Source organism: Glycine soja, chromosome 17 (genome assembly GCF_004193775.1).
Source record: "Glycine soja cultivar W05 chromosome 17, ASM419377v2, whole genome shotgun sequence".
Taxonomy (NCBI): Eukaryota; Viridiplantae; Streptophyta; class Magnoliopsida; order Fabales; family Fabaceae; genus Glycine; species Glycine soja.
Window position 1 is genome coordinate 26,912,060 of NC_041018.1, and position 23,092 is coordinate 26,935,151.

Consider the following 23,092-nt stretch of genomic DNA (forward strand, 5'->3'; position numbering starts at 1 on the left):
GCCCACTTGCGTGAACACGTCACAGATAAGAATGGAATTTGTCTAATATCTGATCGTCACGCGAGTATAAAGTCTGCTGTCGCTAACGAACATCTTGGTTGGCAACCTCCCCACGGTTGCGTCCGACACATAGCCAGCAATTTCAATCGCAAATTCAACAACGCGAAACAAAAAGAGATGTTCAAGAAATTTGGTAAGGTTTATTTTATACATTAATTTAATTTGAGTTTGATGTCTACGTACAACTTTTGATGATAAAAAATTTGATGCAGCGTACACTCCTTGCAAGCATGTGTTTGATCAAAACTTAGAAAAATTTCGTCAACTGAGTCCAGCCATAGCAAGATGGATTGATCGCATTTCAAAGGAAAAATGGAGCATGGCTTACGATACATCTGGACGACGATATGGTCACATGACAACCAACCTATCAGAATGTGTGAATAAGGTGTTGAAAGATTGTCGCAGCATTCCAATAACAGCGTTGGTGAAGTCAACATATAGTAGGTGCCGAAAGTACTTTGTTGATCGTGGTCGCCAAGCCCAAAGACAATTAAGAGAAGGCCAAATTTATTGTTCTAAGCTTGTTACAGAACTTAGGAAAAATCAAGAACAAGCTTGTTCGCACATCGTTCGCGTGTACGATATCCACTCGACAAGGTTTGAAGTAGAGGAGACCTTCAATCCTATAACGCAACGTGGCGGACAAAAATGGACAGTTAACTTGAATGGCCATTATTGTCAATGCGGAAGGTATTCTGTACTTCACTATCCATGTTCACACATTATTGCAGCTTGTGGTTACGTGAGCATGAACTACTACCAATATATAGATGTTGTTTACACCAATGAACACATCTTAAAAGCATACTCCGCACAGTGGTGGCCTCTTGGGAATGAAGCGGCAATTCCTCCTTCTGATGAGGCATGGACACTAATCCCTGACCCAACTACAATTCGTGCGAAAGGTCGGCCAAAATCAACAAGGATACAGAATAAGATGGATTGGGTCAAACCATCTGACCACCGATAAAAATGTAGTAGATGTGGAGCTGAAGGGCACAATAGGCGCCGATGTCCAATGCAATCTGACCGTGGGAGTAATTCATTTAATTGATTTATGTATGTTACATGACTGACTTGTATTGCTTTAGGTTTTGTTCAATGTATTTACTTGTTGGTCTTCAATGAAATCGTCAGTTAGTTTTTGTTGAATGTGTGCTTCTAATGAAATATAATTACATTTAGAAGTTCAAATAAATGGACTGGATCAATCGAGGTTCAGTGACATTGGTGTTGATCGTTAGTTAGAAACGATAGTGTGTAAGTATTTTGTCTACCTTAGTTTTTTTAACTATCTACAATGACAAACTATGGACTTAGTCATTATGGTTTAGTGTCTAAGTATTTTGGTTTAGTGTTTACGGTCTTAGCCTTAGGTTTTAGTGTTTAGGGTCTTAGCCTTAGGTTTTAGTGTTTAGAACTATGGGATTAGGGCTAAGTTTTTTTATTTGAAGGGTTAGGGTTAGTTCTTATTTTTTTAGGGGCTAGGGGTTACTTCTTATTTGTTATGGGTTAGGGCTAAGTTTTTTTAAGGGTTAGGGTTTAGTTCTTATTTTTTAGGGAAATACAATTACATTTAGAAGTTGAAATAAAATAACTTTTTTTTGAATGTGTACTTCTAATGAAATAAAATTACATTTAGAAGTTGAAATAAAATTACTTTTTTTAAGGGTAAGGGTTTAGTTTTTATTTTTTAGGGTTAGGCTTAGTTTTTTTATTTTAGGGTGTCATACCCTAATTTCGTCCGGGGACCTTTGCTTGATGACATGCGACCATTCTTTGGTCCTCGTGAGGTGCTTGGCACCCATCATTAGGCAATTTATGAAATTTCAGGACATGCCGAAAAACCAAAAAAAGTATTGATGCACAATCCGTAAGTTTCCGTGACGCACCGGGAATCAAATGGAAGCATCGTTGCATAATTAAGTGAGGTTCCGTAACATTCCGTAAGTCAAAAAGGGGATGATTATGTAATCCGCAAGGTTCCGTAACATTACGGAAAGAAAACAAGTATCGTTACGAAATTCGTAAGTTTCCGTAACTTTACGAAAAGAGAATCACCAAAACAACAGCAGAGGGGGGTGTACTTAGTAAAAATGGGGGTGCAAATAGCACCCAGGCCCACTTGGGCCCTCCAGAAGATTCCTCCAGAAGGCGGTTGCTTCTGGAGGAAGCAACCCTGCTCGCCTGGGCGAGCTGAGCTCGCCTGGGCGAGCTGGGCGGCAACCACCTCCCCTATTTTGCTATAAATAGGGGAGGAAAGCAAGAAGGAAAGGATCCCAGCCCCTTAGGCTCTTCTCTCTCTTTGGAATTTGCTTGGAAAAATTGTTTTCGTGAAGAAAATCTAAGCCGAGGCGCTTCCGAAACGTTTCCGTAACGTTTTCCGTGAGGAATCTCGCAAAGGTTTCGATCGTTCTTCGACCGTTCTTCATTCGTTCTTCATCGTTCTTCGATCTTCAACGGGTAAGTACCTCGAACCAAGCTTTTCGATTCATTCTATGTACCCGTGGTGGTCCACATTGTGTTTCGTGCATTTTTATTCTCGTTTTGTTTACTCTTTATACCCCCTGTTGACGTGCTTAAGCCATTTTACTTAAGTCATTTCTCGCTTAACTTAAAAATAAAATAAATTTCCACCGAACGTTTGAATTGTATTATCCATTAACTTCGGTTAAAATCAATTCCGACCGTTCGGTCACGCCGTAACCACGTTGGAAATCAAAAAGAGGTAAAAATAATATAATAATCAAAAAATATCTTTTTAGTAAAATAAAGCGGAAAATCAATCGGACGTTTTCTCTTTGGGATTTCTCATTCTTAATCGAATTGATTAATAACTAAAGTGAAACTAAGGCTAAAATCAACTCGCCTAGTCAAGCTCGTCCACAAAAATAGGCTTTTGAAGTTTGTCATTTCAATTCCTCACTAAGTAAAATGGATCATTTTTAAGGTCCAACGCCTTAAAATGATCACAACTTAAATAAAAAAAGAATCACTTGATAAAAAAGAACTACGTAGGTCTGAGTTCCTCATTGAGGATACGTAGGAGCAAAAGCCCCGCTTTTGTCGACCACCCCAAGAGATCGTTAATGGTCCAATGCATTAACGTTTCTCTCCTTTCAAAAACAAGAGATCGTTAATGGTCCAACGCCTTAACGTTTCTCCCCTTTCAAAATCAAAAGACCGTTTAATGGTCCAACACCTTAAATGACCTTTTGTTCAATAAAAAACATATTTTGCAAAAAAAGACAAAAACAACTTAACCAAACACTTTGTTCCGAAAGAACTACGTAGGTCTGATTTCCTCATCACAAATTGAGGAATACGTAGGAGCAAAGGGAAACACCCTTGTCGACCATAAAAAAGAAAAAATATAAAAAGGGTATAAAGGATATAAGAACATAAAAGGGAACATAAAAATCAAAGTCATGTTTGCACATTCGATTAAAGGCTGCCGTCCCTTGGGACGGGCGTGTGGGGTGCTAATACCTTCCCCGTGCGTAAATACAACTCCCGAACCTTTCAACTTAAAAGTTCGTAGATCGCGTCTTTTCCGGTTTTTCCGACGTTTTCCTCAAATAAACGTTGGTGGCGACTCCGCGCGTATTCCTTTCGTGGAACACGCATCCCGCGAGTCACGCGTCGCCCTCCCGCCGAAGGGTAGGTTGCGACTGTTGGCGACTCCACTGGGGACTGTTTTTAGAGAGTTAGGCCATTTAATTTTGTGCAATGTTTTACCATGACTTATCCCTTTGTTAGTTTCCTTTCATTATGTTCTTGTGTATATAAACTCTTTGTTGCTTTTAGTGCGTTTTAAATGTATGCATGAAGTAAATATTTATTCATTTGATGCACACAAACACCAACACTATTTGCACACACTGCGAGTGAAAAAGGGCCCTATACCCGGGTTCATGGGAGCATAAGGAGTGGAGGTGAATCTGTGATCATGCTAGGTCTCCGACTTGCTTGATTACAGTGAACCCTCATCTAGAGCTTTTCTCTTTGACAACCTATTGTTGCTAGTAGTCCCTACTGCTACAATATGTTCTTCAAAGGGGATGATACCTCTAGAAACCATCAAGAGAGATATAACTACCTTGGGGATTATTGCTAAAAGCCTAGTTAGTTCTCCCCCTTATAGGTCCTTTAAATAGGGGCACGAAGCAAACACGCTGCGTGCCATTTTTCACACTGCCATGCATGAGTATCATATACCCTTTTGCTTATGTTCGGTAAATATTGTCATACTGTGTACATTCCCGCATTGTGTCTTTTGCATAGGCATTGCATACGGGTTCTGTCTTGATCCCTACTGTAAACAAACCAACGGAGGGTCCGTGTCGCCTTCTTAAAAACGTGCGTTGGGGCATTTTGCTACCCCCAGACGTCATATCTAAGAAGGGGACAAATTCCCCGGACCCCCGCATTCCTAGATTACATCTGTGTCATATGCATTCCATCATGCATTCATCCATTCCACCCATGAGATATCGGAGTTTTGATTTGCACCAGCTTTTATCTCACTTTAGTAAGCATGGGAACAAATCAAACCGGCAAGAGGTTCTACCAAGTCAAGGTCAAAAGCCCAGATACCACCAGCATCAAGGAATTAGGGCGGTTGATGGAACCCCTCCAAATGCATCACTTACGGAAAGATCTTAGAGTTGACCATAGCAGAGGTGTCCATAGAAGCCATTGCATCACTTACCCAATACTACGACCAGCCCTTGAGATGCTTCACATTCGGGGACTTCCAATTAGTACCAACCATTGAAGAATTTGAAGAAATTCTAGGATGTCCTCTCGGGGGAAGAAAACCATATCTTTCCTCCGGGTGTCTCCCCTCTTTAAGCAGAATTGCAACTGTGGTCAAGGATTCAGCCAGAGGTTTGGACCGCATAAAACAGACTCGGAACGGCATAGCGGGCCTACCACAGAAGTACCTAGAAGACAAAGCGAGGGGTATGGCCAATCAAGGAGAATGGGTCCCGTTTATGGATGTGTTAGCTTTGCTAATTTTTGGGGTCGTCCTCTTTCCAAACGTGGATGGTTTGGTAGGCCTAGCAGCGATCGACGCTTTCCTTGCCTACCACCATAGCAAGGAAAGTCCGGTGGTAGCTGTCTTGGCAGATCTATTTGACACATTTGACCGAAGGTGCGAGAAGAGTAGCGCACGGATCATCTGTTGCTTACCCGCCCTCTGTGTTTGGTTGGTTTCACACTTGTTCCAACAAGACACAAGACATCCATGTCCGCTCCTGAGCCATCGCTCGTGTACTGAAAAGAGGAGAATGGATTGGGACCAGCTCTTGGCCGGGATAGGAAGTAGAACAATCAGTTGGTTCCCCCGATGGAAGGAAGGAAGAGAAGGAGTCCTTTTCTCATGTGGAAGATACCCAAACATTCCGCTGGTAGGAACGAGGGGTTGTATTAATTACAATCCCACGCTCGCTATAAGACAACTAGGGTACCCCATGAGGGGAGCACCGACGGAAGAAAGTATGTCTCCTTTCCTTGTGAGGGATCTCGGCGCACAAAAATCCAAGACTATACAAAGAATCCATAAGGCATGGGAAACCCCGTTAAGGAAAGATCAAGAGCTTAGAGGCATTCGTAATGGCATCATTGGTGGGTACCACAAATGGCTGAAGGTTCGCATACGAGGTTTAGATTGGCTCGCCAAGTTAAAAGTCGTCAGCGAAGAGAGTTTTGAAGCACCGGAAGAGGACGAAGAAGTCCAAGCTCTCAAAAGCGAGTTAGGAAAGGCAAAACTTGCCAAGGAGAAGTTCAAGTTGACCGCTACACACGTTCGGAAGGAGTGTGCCGGGTTACGGGAAGAGAATGCAATTACCGCAAGAGCCCTTGAACAAGAAACCAAGAGGGCTCGCAAGGAAGAGTATGGCCGGAACAAATTTCGCGGAGCTCTATGGGGTAGCAATAGTGAACTCAAGTTGCGAAGGGAAGAAAGAGACCAGTCGCGGGCACATAGCATGGTTCTGAAAGAGGAGTTAATTGCTTGTTCAAGGTCCAAAAGAAGCTTGTCTCAGCGTTTATGCGAGACGGAGACCAACATGTTAGCTATCATCGCCAAGTACCAAGAAGAGTTAGGTCTAGCCACGGCCCACGAGCATAGAATCGCGGATGAGTATGCTCAAGTATATGCGGAAAAAGAGGCTAGAGGAAGGGTGATCGACTCTTTACACCAAGAGGCAACCATGTGGATGGATCGGTTTGCTCTTACCTTGAACGGGAGTCAAGAACTTCCCCGATTGTTAGCCAAGGCCAAGGCGATGGCAGACACCTACTCCGCCCCCGAAGAGATTCATGGGCTTCTCGGCTATTGTCAGCATATGATAGACTTAATGGCCCACATAATTAGAAATCGTTAGGAAACTTGTATGGTCTCTCAGACCTTGACTAGATACGACTTCCTTTTTGAAATAAAATGAGTTGGTCCCATGTTTCTACTCCAAAAAGCTTGTGCAAATCAAGTCACTCCCGCGTTTTATCTCTAGCATGCATTGTATGTTGGTCTCGTCTTTTGTCACGGGAAGCCGGAAGGTCCATATCACCTTCTTAATTGTACACATGGGGCACTGCGCCCCCAAATGCGCAAGTAAGAAGAGATAATTTTCCGGGCTCTCGTGTCCGTAAAATGCATTCATATCATGCATCGCATAAGCATCTCTTCATAACATCATAATGGACATATCCTGCATTTGTCCGTTATCATGTTCCGGCCTCACATTTTGCATGAGTCATGGCATCATCATGCATATGCGTTCAACAAACTTTTTTATCTGCAAAATTGCATACCATTTGTTTTCATGTTTGCTCATCCTTGCATTTTCCTCTACAAAACAAAAACAAAAAAGGGGGAAGCGTGAAACTTCACACTACATTCTTAGTTTCATGTGTTAGGCACCACGAGCCAACCATGTTGGGATCATAAACCCGTTTCACTTAAAAACAAAATAATTGAACATGGTACCTAATGCATGGTTAACTAGGAAAAGGATGTTTCTTCGGGCATCTCAATTTCATAATTACATTTTCCATGCATAGCTTAAAGTATGCCCGAGTCATTCATCCCTATGAGATGTTGTTGAAGTATTGGCGATCAGAATTGCCATTCCTTGGATTATAGGGTTGAACCGAGCTCATGCTTTTACAAAAAGGTTCATCAAGTCAAGTTGAAATATGGAAGTAACCGTCTTGCAAAATTGGGGCAAAAGATGAATCGAGTCACATCACTGCTTCGTCTACTGCCAAACATATTTAGGATTGTTGATGTCCTTGTTACTTCCAGTTTCACCTTGACAAAGATGTCATGGATCATGTTGAAAATCTAAATTGATTCAACCCCATATCCTGCGTAAAAATTCGCAATACTTCAACTGTACATCATTCGCATACATCCATGCTTTTCATTGGTTGCATTGCTCATTGCATTCTTTCCTTGAAAAATAAAATAAAATAAAATAAAATGAACTTATCAAAAAGAAAAGGACACGCTTTACGGCGCCCTTACCGAACTCGTGCTAGAGCTAGAGTAATGGGTGAAGCAGAGGAGGTGAAGATTATGCCTTTGCTAACCTAGAAGAGTTGTTCCTAATACCCAAACATGGTCATTCCCAAGTTCAAGGTGCCGGACTTTGGCAAGTACAAGGGGACTACTCGCTCCAAGAACCATCTAAAGATGTATTGTCAGAAGATGGGGGAATACGCAAAAGATGAGAAACTGCTGATACATTTTTCCTGAGAAAGTCTTACTAGGACAACTGTCGCCTGGTATACTAACTTAGGAACCTTCTTGAGTCCATTCTTGGAAGGACCTAATGGTTGCCGTCATTAGGCAGTGTCAATACAATTCTGATATGGCTCCGGATAGGATGCAACTACAAAAAGTGTGCAAAAAGGGGGCACGAATCTTTCAAAGAATACGCCCAAAGATGGAGAGACTTGGCAACTCAAGTAGCACCCCCAAAAACAGAGAAAGAGATTATCATAATGATAGTAGACACGTGACCGGTGTTCTACTATGAAAAAATGGTGGGTTACACACCTTCAAGTTTTACAGATTTGGTCTTCGCCAGCAAAAAGATCGAAGTGGATCTGAAAAGAGGCAAATTTGATCATCCTACTAGGACGACTGAGAAAACTGGGGCAAATAAAGAGGGTGAGAAAGAGGGAGAAACCCATGCTGTGACTGCCATTCCTATACGGCCAAGTTTCCCACCAAACCCAACAATGTCATTACTCAGTCAATAACAAACCTCCTCCTTACCCACCACCCAGTTATCCACAAAGGTCATCCCTAAATCAACCACAAAGTCTGTCTACCGCACTTCCAATGACGAAGACCACCTTTAGCACAAACCAAAAAAAAAAAAAAAAAAAAAAAAAAAAAAAAAAACACCAACAAAAAGGAATTTTGCAGCAAAAAGCCTGTAGGGTTCACCCCAAATTCCGTTGTCATATGCTAAACTTTATCCCATATCTACTTGATAATTCAATGGTAGCCATAACCCTAGCCAAGGTTCATCAACCTCCATTTCTCCGAGAATACGACTCGAACGCAACGTGTGCTTGTCACGGAGAAGCCCCGGGGCGTTCCATTGAGCATTGTAGGGCTCTGAAGCGTAAGGTGCAAGGTCTAATTGATGCGGGCTGGCTGAAATTTGAGGAGAATTGCGTGTAAATCCTGACATTGACAAGAAATGCCACACATGGGGCAATTTTGAAAGCTGTTGTTAGGCGTCCCTAATGACTCATCAGGGTTTCCAAGTTTATGCCATTATTGTAAACCACAACTACAATGTTAAATGAAATGGATAAAGTTGATATCTTTGTCCCTCATCCTCTCACAAACGCATGTTTGCTTATTCAACTTTCATCGGAATGTGGGTGCAAGCCATTGGTCTGTTTGCTCAAGCGACCTGCGCTCCTGAGTGTTGACTTCCAAGACCGTTCAATCAGAGATTACTCATCTTGCACGTTGGTGGGGGTGCGGTAAAACAACGAGCAAAGTTCAAAACAAATAAGTTTCAAAATAAAAAAATAAGTTTCAAAATAAAAAATAAAAAGGCATTTGATTGACTGTGTTTTCAAGTAAAAATATAGACGTTCATGTGACCTCATTTTGTCTTTTTAGAGAGAAGTGAGTTATCAAGAATAGGATGTTGGACAAATGGCCTCAGTTACCTTAAGGAAAAGGGGGGTTGAATTAAGATGCAAAGACTATTCCCCAATTGAACTATCAATCTCTCTTTTCAGATTAACAATGCACATAGGGACAACCCTTCCCTTGTGTTCAAGAATCCTCTACTACAAGAGACCCACGGTCTCTTAATCCCTTTTCAGAAATAAGAAGAAGAGAAGAAGAGGTCTCTCGTAAAAAAGGTAGATTGTAAAATGAAGATCAATCAAAAATTCCTTATTGAATAAGCAAGTGGTTGACCAAGGAATCTTTTTGAGAGGATAAGACATTTCAGTTCAGAAAAAACTCTTGATCTTTCGAGAGGATAAAACTGTTTGGGCAATGAAAACTCTCTTTAAAACATTTGAATGGCCATTCATAAAACATTTGAATAGATATGTCTCTTGGAAATTATTTTCTGAAAATCCCCTTTGGTAATCAATTACAAGACTTATGTAAACGATTACAGGTTTTAAAAATTTGAATTAAAACATTTTCAACTGCTGGTAATCAATTACCAGAGAGCAAATCTCAATTTGAAAGGATAGAATTCCTGGGTCAAACCTTTTGCTTCTTCAATTTGGAAACTTCTTCCTAAGATTCTAGAGATCAACTTGATCATATATCTTGATTTTCTTGGATTCTTGTCTTGAATAAAACTTGGAAGCACTTGATCCTTTGGCATCATCGAAACATCAAAACATCTTGCTTCTACATAGGAGTCATTTGACTTAATCCACCAACTGAAAGATCCTTCAATTATTTCTCGTCCTTGGAAAATTCTTTTTTGCAAGAATCAACTGCTTCTTTCATTCTTCCTCACTACGAGGTCGTGAAAACAAGATAACAATTGGTACCTCAAAGCCTTACACTGGGGCAATGAGGGGCATCGTTCATGAGCCTCAAGTGAACATGGGGGCCGATCAAAAATTCTCACCCATCGAGGTTTTTAACAAAAAAGGGGGGACAAACCCTAGGATTTCAATGGATTGATCAAACATCAAACGACTCCATTGCCGTCACTCCAAAATGGTCAAGTGACTAAATCAAAAAGAACATACACTCTAAGGGAGTTCCCGGAGAGATTTGCAAAAAGATAGGATGAGGTTGCATGAATTATCACCTCTTTCAAAAGGACAGTCAATCTGTGTTTTCCAAAAAAATTTTAAATCAAAATCAAAATCACAAAATAGGGAAAGAATGTCATGAACATTGTACAACTTTCCATTACATTGCATTGTTTCATATGAAGTCTGCATTAACCAAAATTTCACGACAAAGGTTGCATGCATCTGCATCCCCAAAAATTATGTTAACTGCATAGATTTCCTACATCTGATGTCCAAATCTTGTGGATTTGGGATGACCGGCCCTCTCGATGAGTCGATCTCTTGCTTTCTCATAAGGGTGGACCCTTGGGTACTTGTACCTATCACGTTGAGAGGACTACACGTCCTCGCCTTGAGAGGACTACACGTCCTCACCATCAGAGGGCGGTATGCCCTCACCTCCAGGGGACTACATGTCCTCGCCTTGAGAGGGCTACACGCCCTCACCTTGGGTACTAGTTACCCTCACCGTTGAGAGGACTACACGTCCTCGCCTTGAGAGGACTACACGTCCTCACCATCAGAGGGCGGTATGCCCTCACCTCCAGGGGACTACATGTCCTCGCCTTGAGAGGGCTACACGCCCTCACCTTGGGTACTAGTTACCCTCACCGTTGAGAGGACTACACGTCCTCGCCATCAGAGGGCTGCGCGCCCTCACCTCCAGAGGACTACCTGTCCTCGCCTTCAGAGGGCTGCACGCCCTCACCTTGGGTACTAGTTACCCTCACCGTTGAGAGGACTACACGTCCTCGCCTTGAGAGGACTACCCGTCCTCACCATCAGAGGGCTGCACGCCCTCACCTCAGAGGACTGCATGTCCTCACCTTGAGAGGACTACATGTCCTCGCCTTGAGAGGGCTACACGCCCTCACCTCGGGTACTAGTTACCCTCACCGTTGAGAGGACTACACGTCCTCGCCATCAGAGGGCTGCGCGCCCTCACCTCCAGAGGACTACCTGTCCTCGTCTTGAGAGGGCTACACGCCCTCACCTTGGGTACTAGTTACCCTCACCAGTGAGAGGACTACACGTCCTCGCCATCAGAGGGCTGCACGCCCTCACCTTCAGAGGACTACACGTCCTCGCCTTGAGAGGGCTACACGCCCTCACCTTGGGTACTAGTTACCCTCACCGTCAGAGGACTACACGTCCTCGCCTTGAGAGGATTACACGTCCTCACCAACAGAGGGCTGCACGCCCTCACCTCTAGAGGACTATAAGTCCTCGCCTTGAGAGGGCTACACACCCTCACCTTGGGTACTAGTTACCTTCACCTTCAGAGGACTACACGTCCTCGCCTTCAAAGGGTCATGTACCTTCAACTTCAGAGGACTACACGTCTTCGCCGTCAAAGGGTCATGTGCCTTCACCTTTGTAGGGCTACATGCCCTCACCTTCAGAGGACTACACGTCCTCACCTTTAGAGGACTACACGTCCTCGCCATCAGAGGACTACATGTTCCCCATTTTCAAAGGGGGGCATGCCCTCACCTTCAGAGGATTGCACGTCCTTGCCATCATAGGACTACACTCCCTCGCCTTCGAAAGGCGACACGTCCTGAACTTCAGAGGGCTACACGCCCTCGCCTTTAGAGGACTACGCGTCCTCACATTCAGTGGGCTCCATATCCACACCTTAAGATAATTTAAGGTCCTCTGTCCTTAAATGCTTAACCGAGACTTGCACTCCCGGTTAAGGGACCAGTAGTTTCCTTTTAAACGGTTCCGGGGCCACCCCCTGATATTGGAGGAGGGCCAACTATGCGAGCACAACTAGAAAGGGAGGCTATCACACTGCTACTATGCATACTGGGGCAAGATTTCACCCGTGCCGCTGCAAAGAGACGAGTGCGGATCATGCGCACCAACATGACCACTCTTACATAGATGGCATTGCTACTTAGCAATATTCTGCCCAGCGACCGCATGCCAATCTCCCCCTGCAAAAGTATCAGTTGGTCTGTGTCGTCCCGACATGGGTAAGTATGCATATGGTTCAACTGATTTCTTATACCTTCTATTGTTTACAGGGATCGCACCCACAAAGACACCCAGTGGACCCGAAAAAGTCAAACAGGGCCCTGGGGTTTTCAGCTCTGGTTACGGGCCTCTATCAGTCCTACAGGGTGCCCGTACCCTCCTGGCAAGGTCACGTCATCATAGGTAAGTATGCACATCGCTCAACTGATTTCTGATTTTATCTATTGTTTGCAGGGATCGCGCCTGCAAGACACCCAGTGGACCCGAAGAAGTCCAACAGGGTCTTGGAGTTGTCAAGCTCTAATTACGGGTCTCTGTCAGTTCTACGGAGTACCTGTCACCTCCAGCAAGGGCATCAGGTCCCCCCTACCAATTGAGCTTTCATCAAGAAGTTCTGCGTCTCCAGGTAGGCGCAGGGCGAAACACCACAGCAGCCTGGCGATGGCCGGCAGCGGGCAATAGACACACCGCCACCACCTCTAGAGTTCACCTCAGCTCATCCGCAAAAAGGTTAGAGCGTTGCCTACGACACATGGCCGACCAGCAGGCTACCAAGTCCAAAGCCAAAGGTAAGCAAAGTACTAGGTCAGTGACTGACAAGTCATAACGCGTCCAGCTAAAGACGTTAAAGAAGCGCTACTAGGAGGCAACCTAGTACCTTTTGAATCTATGTTTGTTATTTGATCGCTTTTTATAGTAGGATGCACCTAGTTGCTCATGATCCTGGGGATTTAAATAAAACAAGCGCAAGCTCGGAAGGTAGTCATACCTCACAAAATATATATATGTATGTTTAGGAGATACCTTAGATATGCATGTATGTAAACAAAAAAATACTTCACAAAATATATATATGTATGTTTAGGTAGAGAGATACCTTAGATGTGCGTGTATGTAAACAAAAAAAATACCTCACAAAACATATATATGTATGTTTAGGTAGCAAGATACCTTGGATATGCATGTATATAGCAAAAATACCTCACAAAAATATGCACATGTTTAGGTAGCAAAATACCTCATGAAAAAAGAAAAAAGAAAAAAAAAACAAGAAAAAGAAATAAACAAATGATAATGATAAAAAAAAAAAAAAAAGAAGGAGAAAAAAAAGAAAAATAAGTTGTCAAGCTGAAAAACCAACATGCTTTTGAAAAGAGATGACTTCCAACTTTTCTTTGGAAAAATTCACTGATCATAACTAATTTTTGGAAAATGTGTCTACACCTGAAGGGTGAATGCTGTGAAATTTCCCCGGACGCTCGAAATGGACTCGGATGAATGTACAAATTGATAAAAGAACATATTTTGGAAACATTGGGTTGATTAAAATAGAGGAAATGAATCCTGAGCCCTAGCATCACATGACCATAAAAATTTGACATTTGAGTGTCCGCATAGGTGCATGCATGACCAGTTTTGCATAAAATTTCCAAATCATCATTTTTGCATTTGTGTCATGGAAATAATGTGGGGCATCCCTTTTATCCTTGAACCAAACCAAACCCTGACATGTATCATGTCTAGCCATTCTACAAACCTTGATCCAAAATCATGACTCACTATAATCCTTACCCTCGGAAGCAAAAAGAAAAGAAAGGAAATTCCCAATCAAAGAGTGGGGGAAAGCAAAAAGAAAAAAAGAAAATTCCCAACCAAAGAATGGGAGAAAGTAAAAAAGGAAGGAAAGAAAGTTCTTGATCAAAGAAACTAGAAGAAATGTGCAGAAAGGTCTTTTGACCAGACAATATCTGAACAATACAGAATTGTCACCAAATGAACAAAAAGGAAGGAAAGGGAACCACGACCTGAAATGGTCTTCTCCCTTTAATTACCAACCAAAATCCCGTGCGCTAGCGACCTTTTTTCTCGCCTCGCACTAAACAAAAAAACAGAAAAAAGAAAAAGCCAGAAAAATCAAAAGCCAAAAACACACAAAAGCCGAAGAAGAAACCACCAAAAGAACCCATTCCCAAGGGAAGTCCTATTTGATCCATGATCACGCATGTAATTTTTGATTTGATAGGAAATAATTTGCAAAGTCAAGTCATGACATATCTATGGTTCGGAATTAGGATGAAACACTTACCTGTGCGAGATTGATACACTTTGAGTAGATTTCTTCTATTTTTGTCGAACCCAGTGTTTCCTCTAAATGGTCATTTAGAAACGAAATGCTAACATCCAAAATCTCATTTATGGTTATGGGAGATTTCATCAGCAGACTCTCCTTCCCCGGTAGACGCTTTGTTTTTCACTCCAAAAAGCATATGCTGCTCTAAATCAGTTGGAATATTTGTCTCTTTGCTAAAACATGTTTGCATTTTAGTGGAGAAAACACCGAGACTTTTTCAAGTCTCACAAGTTATCCAGAACTACGTAGGTCTGAGTTCCTCATTGGAGGATACGTAGGAGCAAGAGCCTCGCTTTTGTCGACCACACCGCCTTTTGTTGCCATAACTCAAGAGCCGGTAGCCCGCGGAGATACCTTACGGTTATCCGCACCCCTTTGCCATTCAGACACAGTCGTGTCCGATGGCACGCAGAGACCAAGTTTGGTCATTCTGCACCCATGATACGCGGAGATACCTTACGGTTATCCGCACCCTTTTGTCATCCAGAGCAGATGACAAGCAGAGACCAAGTTTGGTCATTCTGCACCCATGATACGCGGAGATACCTTACGGTTATCCGCACCCTTTTGTCATCCAGAGCAGATGACAAGCAGAGACCAAGTTTGGTCATTCTGCACACATGATACGCGGAGATACTTTACGGTTATCCGCACCCCTTTGCCATTCAGACACAGTCGTGTCCGATGGCACGCAGAGACCAAGTTTGGTCATTCTGCACCCATGATACGCGGAGATACCTTACGGTTATCCGCACCCTTTTGTCATCCAGAGCAGATGACAAGCAGAGACCAAGTTTGGTCATTCTGCACACATGATACGCGGAGATACCTTACGGTTATCCGCACCCCTTTGCCATTCAGACACAGTCGTGTCCGATGGCACGCAGAGACCAAGTTTGGTCATTCTGCACCCATGATACGCGGAGATACCTTACGGTTATCCGCACCCTTTTGTCATCCAGAGCAGATGACAAGCAGAGACCAAGTTTGGTCATTCTGCACACATGATACGCGGAGATACTTTACGGTTATCCGCACCCCTTTGCCATTCAGACACAGTCGTGTCCGATGGCACGCAGAGACCAAGTTTGGTCATTCTGCACCCATGATACGCGGAGATACCTTACGGTTATCCGCACCCTTTTGTCATCCAGAGCAGATGACAAGCAGAGACCAAGTTTGGTCATTCTGCACACATGATACGCGGAGATACCTTACGGTTATCCGCACCCCTTTGCCATTCAGACACAGTCGTGTCCGATGGCACGCAGAGACCAAGTTTGGTCATTCTGCACCCATGATACGCGGAGATACCTTACGGTTATCCGCACCCTTTTGTCATCCAGAGCAGATGACAAGCAGAGACCAAGTTTGGTCATTCTGCACACATGATACGCGGAGATACTTTACGGTTATCCGCACCCCTTTTCCATTCAGACACAGTCGTGTCCGATGGCACGCAGAGACCAAGTTTGGTCATTCTGCACCCATGATACGCGGAGATACCTTATGGTTATTCGCACCCATTCTTTTGTTATCTGTAAGACAGAACGCTTGATAGCATGCAGGGGCTGACACAGTCTTCTGCACCTTTTGTTCCTCCGGGAACAACAAAGTCATTTACATGCGGAAATTTCATGGTCGCCCGCGACTCTCGTCAATCGAGAGGAGCGAAATTGGTGTCATACACTGATTTTCGTCCGGGGACCTTTGCTTGATGACATGCGACCATTCTTTGGTCCTTGTGAGGTGCTTGGCACCCATCATTAGGCAATTTGTGAAATTCTGGGAACAACAAGTCATTTGCATGTGGAGATTTTATGGTCACCCGCGACTCTCGTCAAATCGAGAGGGACGAAATTAGTGTCTTATCTTTACTTTTCTTTTATCTCCAATAAAAGACAAGTAAAGAGGGGCAACTGTCATACCCTAATTTCGTCCGGGGACCTTTGCTTGATGACATGCGACCATTCTTTGGTCCTCGTGAGGTGCTTGGCACCCATCATTAGGCAATTTATGAAATTTCAGGACATGCCGAAAAACCAAAAAAAGTATTGATGCACAATCCGTAAGTTTCCGTGACGCACCGGGAATCAAATGGAAGCATCGTTGCATAATTAAGTGAGGTTCCGTAACATTCCGTAAGTCAAAAAGGGGATGATTATGTAATCCGCAAGGTTCCGTAACATTACGGAAAGAAAACAAGTATCGTTACGAAATTCGTAAGTTTCCGTAACTTTACGAAAAGAGAATCACCAAAAAAACAGCAGAGGGGGGTGTACTTAGTAAAAATGGGGGTGCAAATAGCACCCAGGCCCACTTGGGCCCTCCAGAAGATTCCTCCAGAAGGCGGTTGCTTCTGGAGGAAGCAACCCTGCTCGCCTGGGCGAGCTGAGCTCGCCTGGGCGAGCTGGGCGGCAACCACCTCCCCTATTTTGCTATAAATAGGGGAGGAAAGCAAGAAGGAAAGGATCCCAGCCCCTTAGGCTCTTCTCTCTCTTTGGAATTTGCTTGGAAAAATTGTTTCCGTGAAGAAAATCTAAGCCGAGGCGCTTCCGAAACGTTTCCGTAACGTTTTCCGTGAGGAATCTCGCAAAGGTTTCGATCGTTCTTCGACCGTTCTTCATTCGTTCTTCATCGTTCTTCGATCTTCAACGGGTAAGTACCTCGAACCAAGCTTTTCGATTCATTCTATGTACCCGTGGTGGTCCACATTGTGTTTCGTGCATTTTTATTCTCGTTTTGTTTACTCTTTATACCCCCTGTTGACGTGCTTAAGCCATTTTACTTAAGTCATTTCTCGCTTAACTTAAAAATAAAATAAATTTCCACCGAACGTTTGAATTGTATTATCCATTAACTTCGGTTAAAATCAATTCCGACCGTTCGGTCACGCCGTAACCACGTTGGAAATCAAAAAGAGGTAAAAATAATATAATAATCAAAAAATATCTTTTTAGTAAAATAAAGCGGAAAATCAATCGGACGTTTTCTCTTTGGGATTTCTCATTCTTAATCGAATTGATTAATAACTAAAGTGAAACTAAGGCTAAAATCAACTCGCCTAGTCAAGCTCGTCCACAAAAATAGGCTTTTGAAGTTTGTCATTTCAATTCCTCACTAAGTAAAATGGATCATTTTTAAGGTCCAACGCCTTAAAATGATCACAACTTAAATAAAAAAAGAATCACTTGATAAAAAAGAACTACGTAGGTCTGAGTTCCTCATTGAGGATACGTAGGAGCAAAAGCCCCGCTTTTGTCGACCACCCCAAGAGATCGTTAATGGTCCAATGCCTTAACGTTTCTCTCCTTTCAAAAACAAGAGATCGTTAATGGTCCAACGCCTTAACGTTTCTCCCCTTTCAAAATCAAAAGACCGTTTAATGGTCCAACACCTTAAATGACCTTTTGTTCAATAAAAAACATATTTTGCAAAAAAAGACAAAAACAACTTAACCAAACACTTTGTTCCGAAAGAACTACGTAGGTCTGATTTCCTCATCACAAATTGAGGAATACGTAGGAGCAAAGGGAAACACCCTTGTCGACCATAAAAAAGAAAAAATATAAAAAGGGTATAAAGGATATAAGAACATAAAAGGGAACATAAAAATCAAAGTCATGTTTGCACATTCGATTAAAGGCTGCCGTCCCTTGGGACGGGCGTGTGGGGTGCTAATACCTTCCCCGTGCGTAAATACAACTCCCGAACCTTTCAACTTAAAAGTTCGTAGATCGCGTCTTTTCCGGTTTTTCCGACGTTTTCCTCAAATAAACGTTGGTGGCGACTCCGCGCGTATTCCTTTCGTGGAACACGCATCCCGCGAGTCACGCGTCGCCCTCCCGCCGAAGGGTAGGTTGCGACATAGGGTTAGGGTTGAGTTATGAAAATTTTAGAGCTAGGACTAATTTTTAGGGGTTAGGGTTAGGTTTTTTATTTTAGGGTTAGGATTTAGTTCTGAACATTGAAGGGGTAGGGCTAATTCTTAGGGGTTAGGGTTAGGTTTTTTATTTTAGGGTTAGGGTTAATTTTTTTAGGGGTTAGGGCTAAGTTTTTTTAAGGGTTAGGGTTTAGTTCTTATTTATAGGGAAATAAAATTACATTTAGAAGTTGAAATAAAATAACTTTTTTTTGAATGTGTACTTCTAATGAAATAAAATTACATTTAGAAGTTGAAATAAAATTACTTTTTTTTAAGGGTAAGGGTTTAGTTCTTATTTTTTAGGGTTAGGCTTAGTTTTTTTTTATTTTAGGGTTAGGGTTGAGTTATGAAAATTTTAGAGCTAGGACTAATTTTTAGGGGTTAGTGTTAGGTTTTTAATTTTAGGGTTAGGGTTTAGTTCTGAACATTGAAGGGGTAGGGCTAATTCTTAGGGGTTAGGGTTAGGTTTTTTATTTTAGGGTTAGGGTTAATTTTTTTAGGGGTTAGGGCTAAGTTTTTTTAAGGGTTAGGGTTTAGTTCTTATTTTTAGGGAAATAAAATTACATTTAGAAGTTGAAATAAAATAACTTTTTTTAAGGGTAAGGATTTAGTTCTTATTTTTTAGGGTTAGGCTTAGTTTTTTTATTTTAGGGTTAGGGTTTAGTTATGAAAATTTTAGAGCTAGGACTAATTTTTAGGGGTTAGGGTTAGGTTTTTAATTTTAGGGTTAGGGTTTAGTTCTGAACATTTAAGGGGTAGGGCTAATTCTTAGGGGGTTAGGGTTAGGTTTTATTTTAGGGTTAGGGTTTAGTTCTGAACATTTTAGGGTTATGCCTAATGTTTAGGGGGTTAGGGTTAGGTTTTTTATTTTAGTGTTAGGGTTTAGTTTTTATTTTATAGGGTTAGGCTTAGTTATTTTATTTTAGGGTTAGGGTTTAGTTATGAAAATTTCAGGGTTTAGGACTAATTTTTATGGGTGAGGTTTAGGTTATTTTTATTTTTGGGTTAGGGTTTAGTGCTGAACATTTTTGGGTTAGGGCTAATTTTTACGGGTTAGGGTTAGGTTTTTATTTTAGGATTAGGGTTTAGTTCGGAACAGTTTAGGGCTAAGTGCTTATATTTTATAGGTTAGGGTTACTGTTTCATATTTAAGGGTTATGGGATACTTTTTATGTTTTATGGGTTAGGGTTTAGTTCACATTGAAGTTCATCGTTACTTAGAAACATTAGTTTTTTCCTTTTGGCTACCTTTGTTATTTGGTTTAGGGTTCATTGATTATTATAGTTTGATACGCGACATAAATTCTATCCATAAGTAAGCCTTAATAAACTGAATATCATACATTACGCCATGAATGTCAAATTACAAATATACAACAAAGCCTTAATCAACGGAGACATGCAAATCATTCATTTTGGTGTCCGTGATGCCGTGAGGATGTGCCACATGGTCGATCCCATCTTCGTGCTTGGCGATCAGGATTTCTTCTGCCCCGATGCCTCCCCGCTTCTTCTTCGTCAGCCTCCGCAGAAAATGCGTGACGCAAATCAACACCGAATAAGTCACCCGTATTAGGTATTTGTCCCGGTACATTCCATTGTGTTCCTAACGGGGCATTAGGTGTTGGAATTGGTCCATGATATTGCTGTGAAGGGGTCATTGTGGGCCATGAAAAATGAGCTTGTGTTTCCGCAAAACCACCGAACGATTGCTGGGTTGCAGAAGTATCAGTGTCATGACCCTGAAAAGGATACTGATACATCTGTGTCGGATACTCAGCAAATGTTTGTGGCGTGTAATACATTCCATGGCCACGCTCCGCCATTTGTTGGGAATATTCTTCCGCTTCAACAGTGTCCCTTCTTCTGTCTATCCCCTGAGTTTCAATACTTGACTGAAGCATGTGAAACTGTTGTGCGGGAAATTGACGCTCTGATGCGGGACCATGTGACACTGGCTCAGTGACTCTCTCTTGCTCTTCGGATAAAATTGTAATTTTTTCCACATAAGGCACGAGATCATCAAATGTGCATGTTTTCCTCCCTTGAGGAGACACCATGTATTGTAATGCCTCCGCAACTTCACCCTACATTTATAAGGGTAAGAAAATTAATGGTCATCATTAAATAAAAGTTCAAGTTAAAATTTGAAAAAAAATTAAAAAATACCAATGTAGCCGTCTTTGCATTTTCTGGGTCAACAAACATCTTTGTCTTTCGCCTATACCAGACCATGTAGTCCGAGTTAAAACTCAATAGGCATTCTTGTCGGGGATAAGCGTCGACCCTAAATGCATGGCGATTATTCCACTGCTGAATCATTGGGGCGAACAATTGCCCCCAATTTTCGTCATGTTTCCCCTTTAATGTTATGTCATTAATGTTTAGGGGTTGTGAAGGAGACTCTGGAACTGGTTGTTGCATCCCAAATTGTCTCAAGACTCTGTCCGGTTGGTGCCACTCAATAACTTGGAAACAAATTAGTGGCACCACCGCGTACCACGCGAGACTTCCGACTAAACAAACGGGAGGCAACAATGACAAAACGGTTGATGGGTAAGGCTCCCACACAAACTGCATATAACAACATAGTTGTGAACATTGTAGTAAAATAAGACATATAATTTTTTATTTTACAAATACAATAGCATGGTTCTTACCTCATGACGTTTCATAATATCGAACTTGCGACGAAAAACTTTCACATCATCATTGCCGATATGTTGGTTTCCACGTCGCAACCACCTACAAAGAATAAAATTTAATATACCCTAAAACCATTTATTCTATTAAAATGAAAGACACTGTTAAAAATGACTGACCTGTGCCCTAGTGGTGTATTTTCTATTTGGGAAGGAGTCCTCTTTGGAGCCAAGGTGGGACATCGTTCCCATGCCCACAATTGTAGTAAGATGCACATACCTCCAATTAATTTAGTTTTATAATCGGTGGCACTGCACATCTCTCTGTATAGAAAACTAAGTACGACAGCTCCCCATGCATATCTGCCACATTCTTCAAAGTCACGTAAAAATTGAAGGTACCTTACCGAAACTCTGTTACTGGTTTTGTCAACGAACAAGACACCTCCAATAAATCTCAGTATCCATGCACGGGCAAACCTTCGTACTTGTTCTTCGTCGTCGTCATTATTAATTTGATCAAAATGGTGAGCCAGCCAACTTAATTTAACCACACTACCTTTAATTTCACCTTCTTGTGGTCTGACTCCCAATAATTCCTCACATAAATCAGCCCAATCAAGATTTGTTGGATCGATTAATGGTAAACCATCCACACTTATACCTAACAACACAGAGACGTCTTGTAGAGTGATAGTACACTCTCTGCATCTCATGTGAAACGTATGTGTTTCCGGCCTTCATCTTTCTATCAGAGCACTAATTAGTGAGGCATTTATTTTTAAGTATTCCATCTTGATAATCCACCCTAAACCAGATTGTTGAAGAAAAAGAAAAATTTGTTCTGGAATTTGTTCTTCCCCTTGATACGTGGGGACAGCTCGTCTGATATGCAATTTCCTTTCTTCTTCCCCATTCCAAACATGTTCTGAAACATGCTTAGGTTGCATCCATAATACATCAGTATCGATGGGGTCAGATTTAATGTTAATGTGTGAAGAAGATGATGATGAAGATGCCATTGCTGCTGCAAAATAAAATAATATTAAATTATGTGAAGAAAACTTTAATTTATTAGTAAACTTTAAATTTGTAAAAAATCAAACTCGGCAATTTTTAATATATTCTATACATAAATTAAAATACACGTGAAGAAAACTTTAATTTATTAGTAATTTTTTTTCTACAATTAACAAATAAATAATTGAATAAAATATGGACTAACAAATTATTTATAATACAAACAAATATTGAAATGCAAAAAATCATTTCAATAATATATATATACAATAATAATAATAATAATGTACAATGTATCATATATTTAATCACTTAAATTTTCTAAAACAAATAATATTAACGTACAAATTAAAACTAACAAATAATATATATACCATTCTAACTAAAAAATAATTAACTCAAATAATATTAAATTATCAACTCATTTATTTAAAATACAAAATTATAATACTAAAAAGATAAATTTACGTGTGTCAAGTGTCTAATATTACAATTATTTATTTAAGTGTCAAATATTTAATATTACAAAAACTAAAAATTTAGGTGTGTCTAAAATTTATAAATATATACCTAAAGATAATATTAACTTGTGCCTAATACTAAAAAATCTAATATTACTTATCTCATCCTAAAGTATCATCCATGTATATATATTTATTAGACTAAACTATCATCCGTCTAAATATATACCTAATACTACAAAGCTAATATCACATGTATAAAATTTAAGAATATACACAACAACTAAATATATATACACGTAATATTTTTATACTAACTAAACAAATATATAATATTCTTTTCAATTATACTTACTCATACAATTTTTTTACGAGAGATTAAGTTATAAAATAATTTCTTATTTAAAACTCATAAGAATAATTAGTTTGTCAACCCCTGCATCATATATTTTAATTCTATGAATAATTAAGAATATAATTAATTTAGATTCTATACAACATATGTAGTATACAAATAAAATAAATTTACAAAAATAATTGAAACAAGTTGATAAGA

General features: G+C 41.1%; 1 protein-coding gene across 1 annotated transcript; it reads right to left on the bottom strand.

Moving 5' to 3' along the window:
• Positions 1 to 19,596: 19,596 nt before the first annotated feature.
• Positions 19,597 to 20,764, bottom strand: LOC114392114. Its single transcript, XM_028353151.1, has 2 exons — positions 20,583 to 20,764; positions 19,597 to 20,500 (listed from the first exon to the last, which is right to left on the bottom strand). The coding sequence occupies exons 1-2, from the start codon at positions 20,733 to 20,735 to the stop codon at positions 19,820 to 19,822; spliced, it is 834 nt and encodes a 277-aa protein (XP_028208952.1). The 5' UTR covers positions 20,736 to 20,764; the 3' UTR covers positions 19,597 to 19,819.
• Between the last annotated feature and the right edge of the window lie 2,328 nt (positions 20,765 to 23,092).

Coding starts and splice junctions, on each gene's coding strand:
- LOC114392114 (XM_028353151.1), bottom strand. CDS start 20,735: ATGATTCAGCAGTGGAATAATCGCCATGCATTTAGGGTCGACGCTTAT. Junction 20,501..20,582: donor ATGCAAAGACGGCTACATTG/GTATTTTTTAAT, acceptor TTATAAATGTAG/GGTGAAGTTGCGGAGGCATT.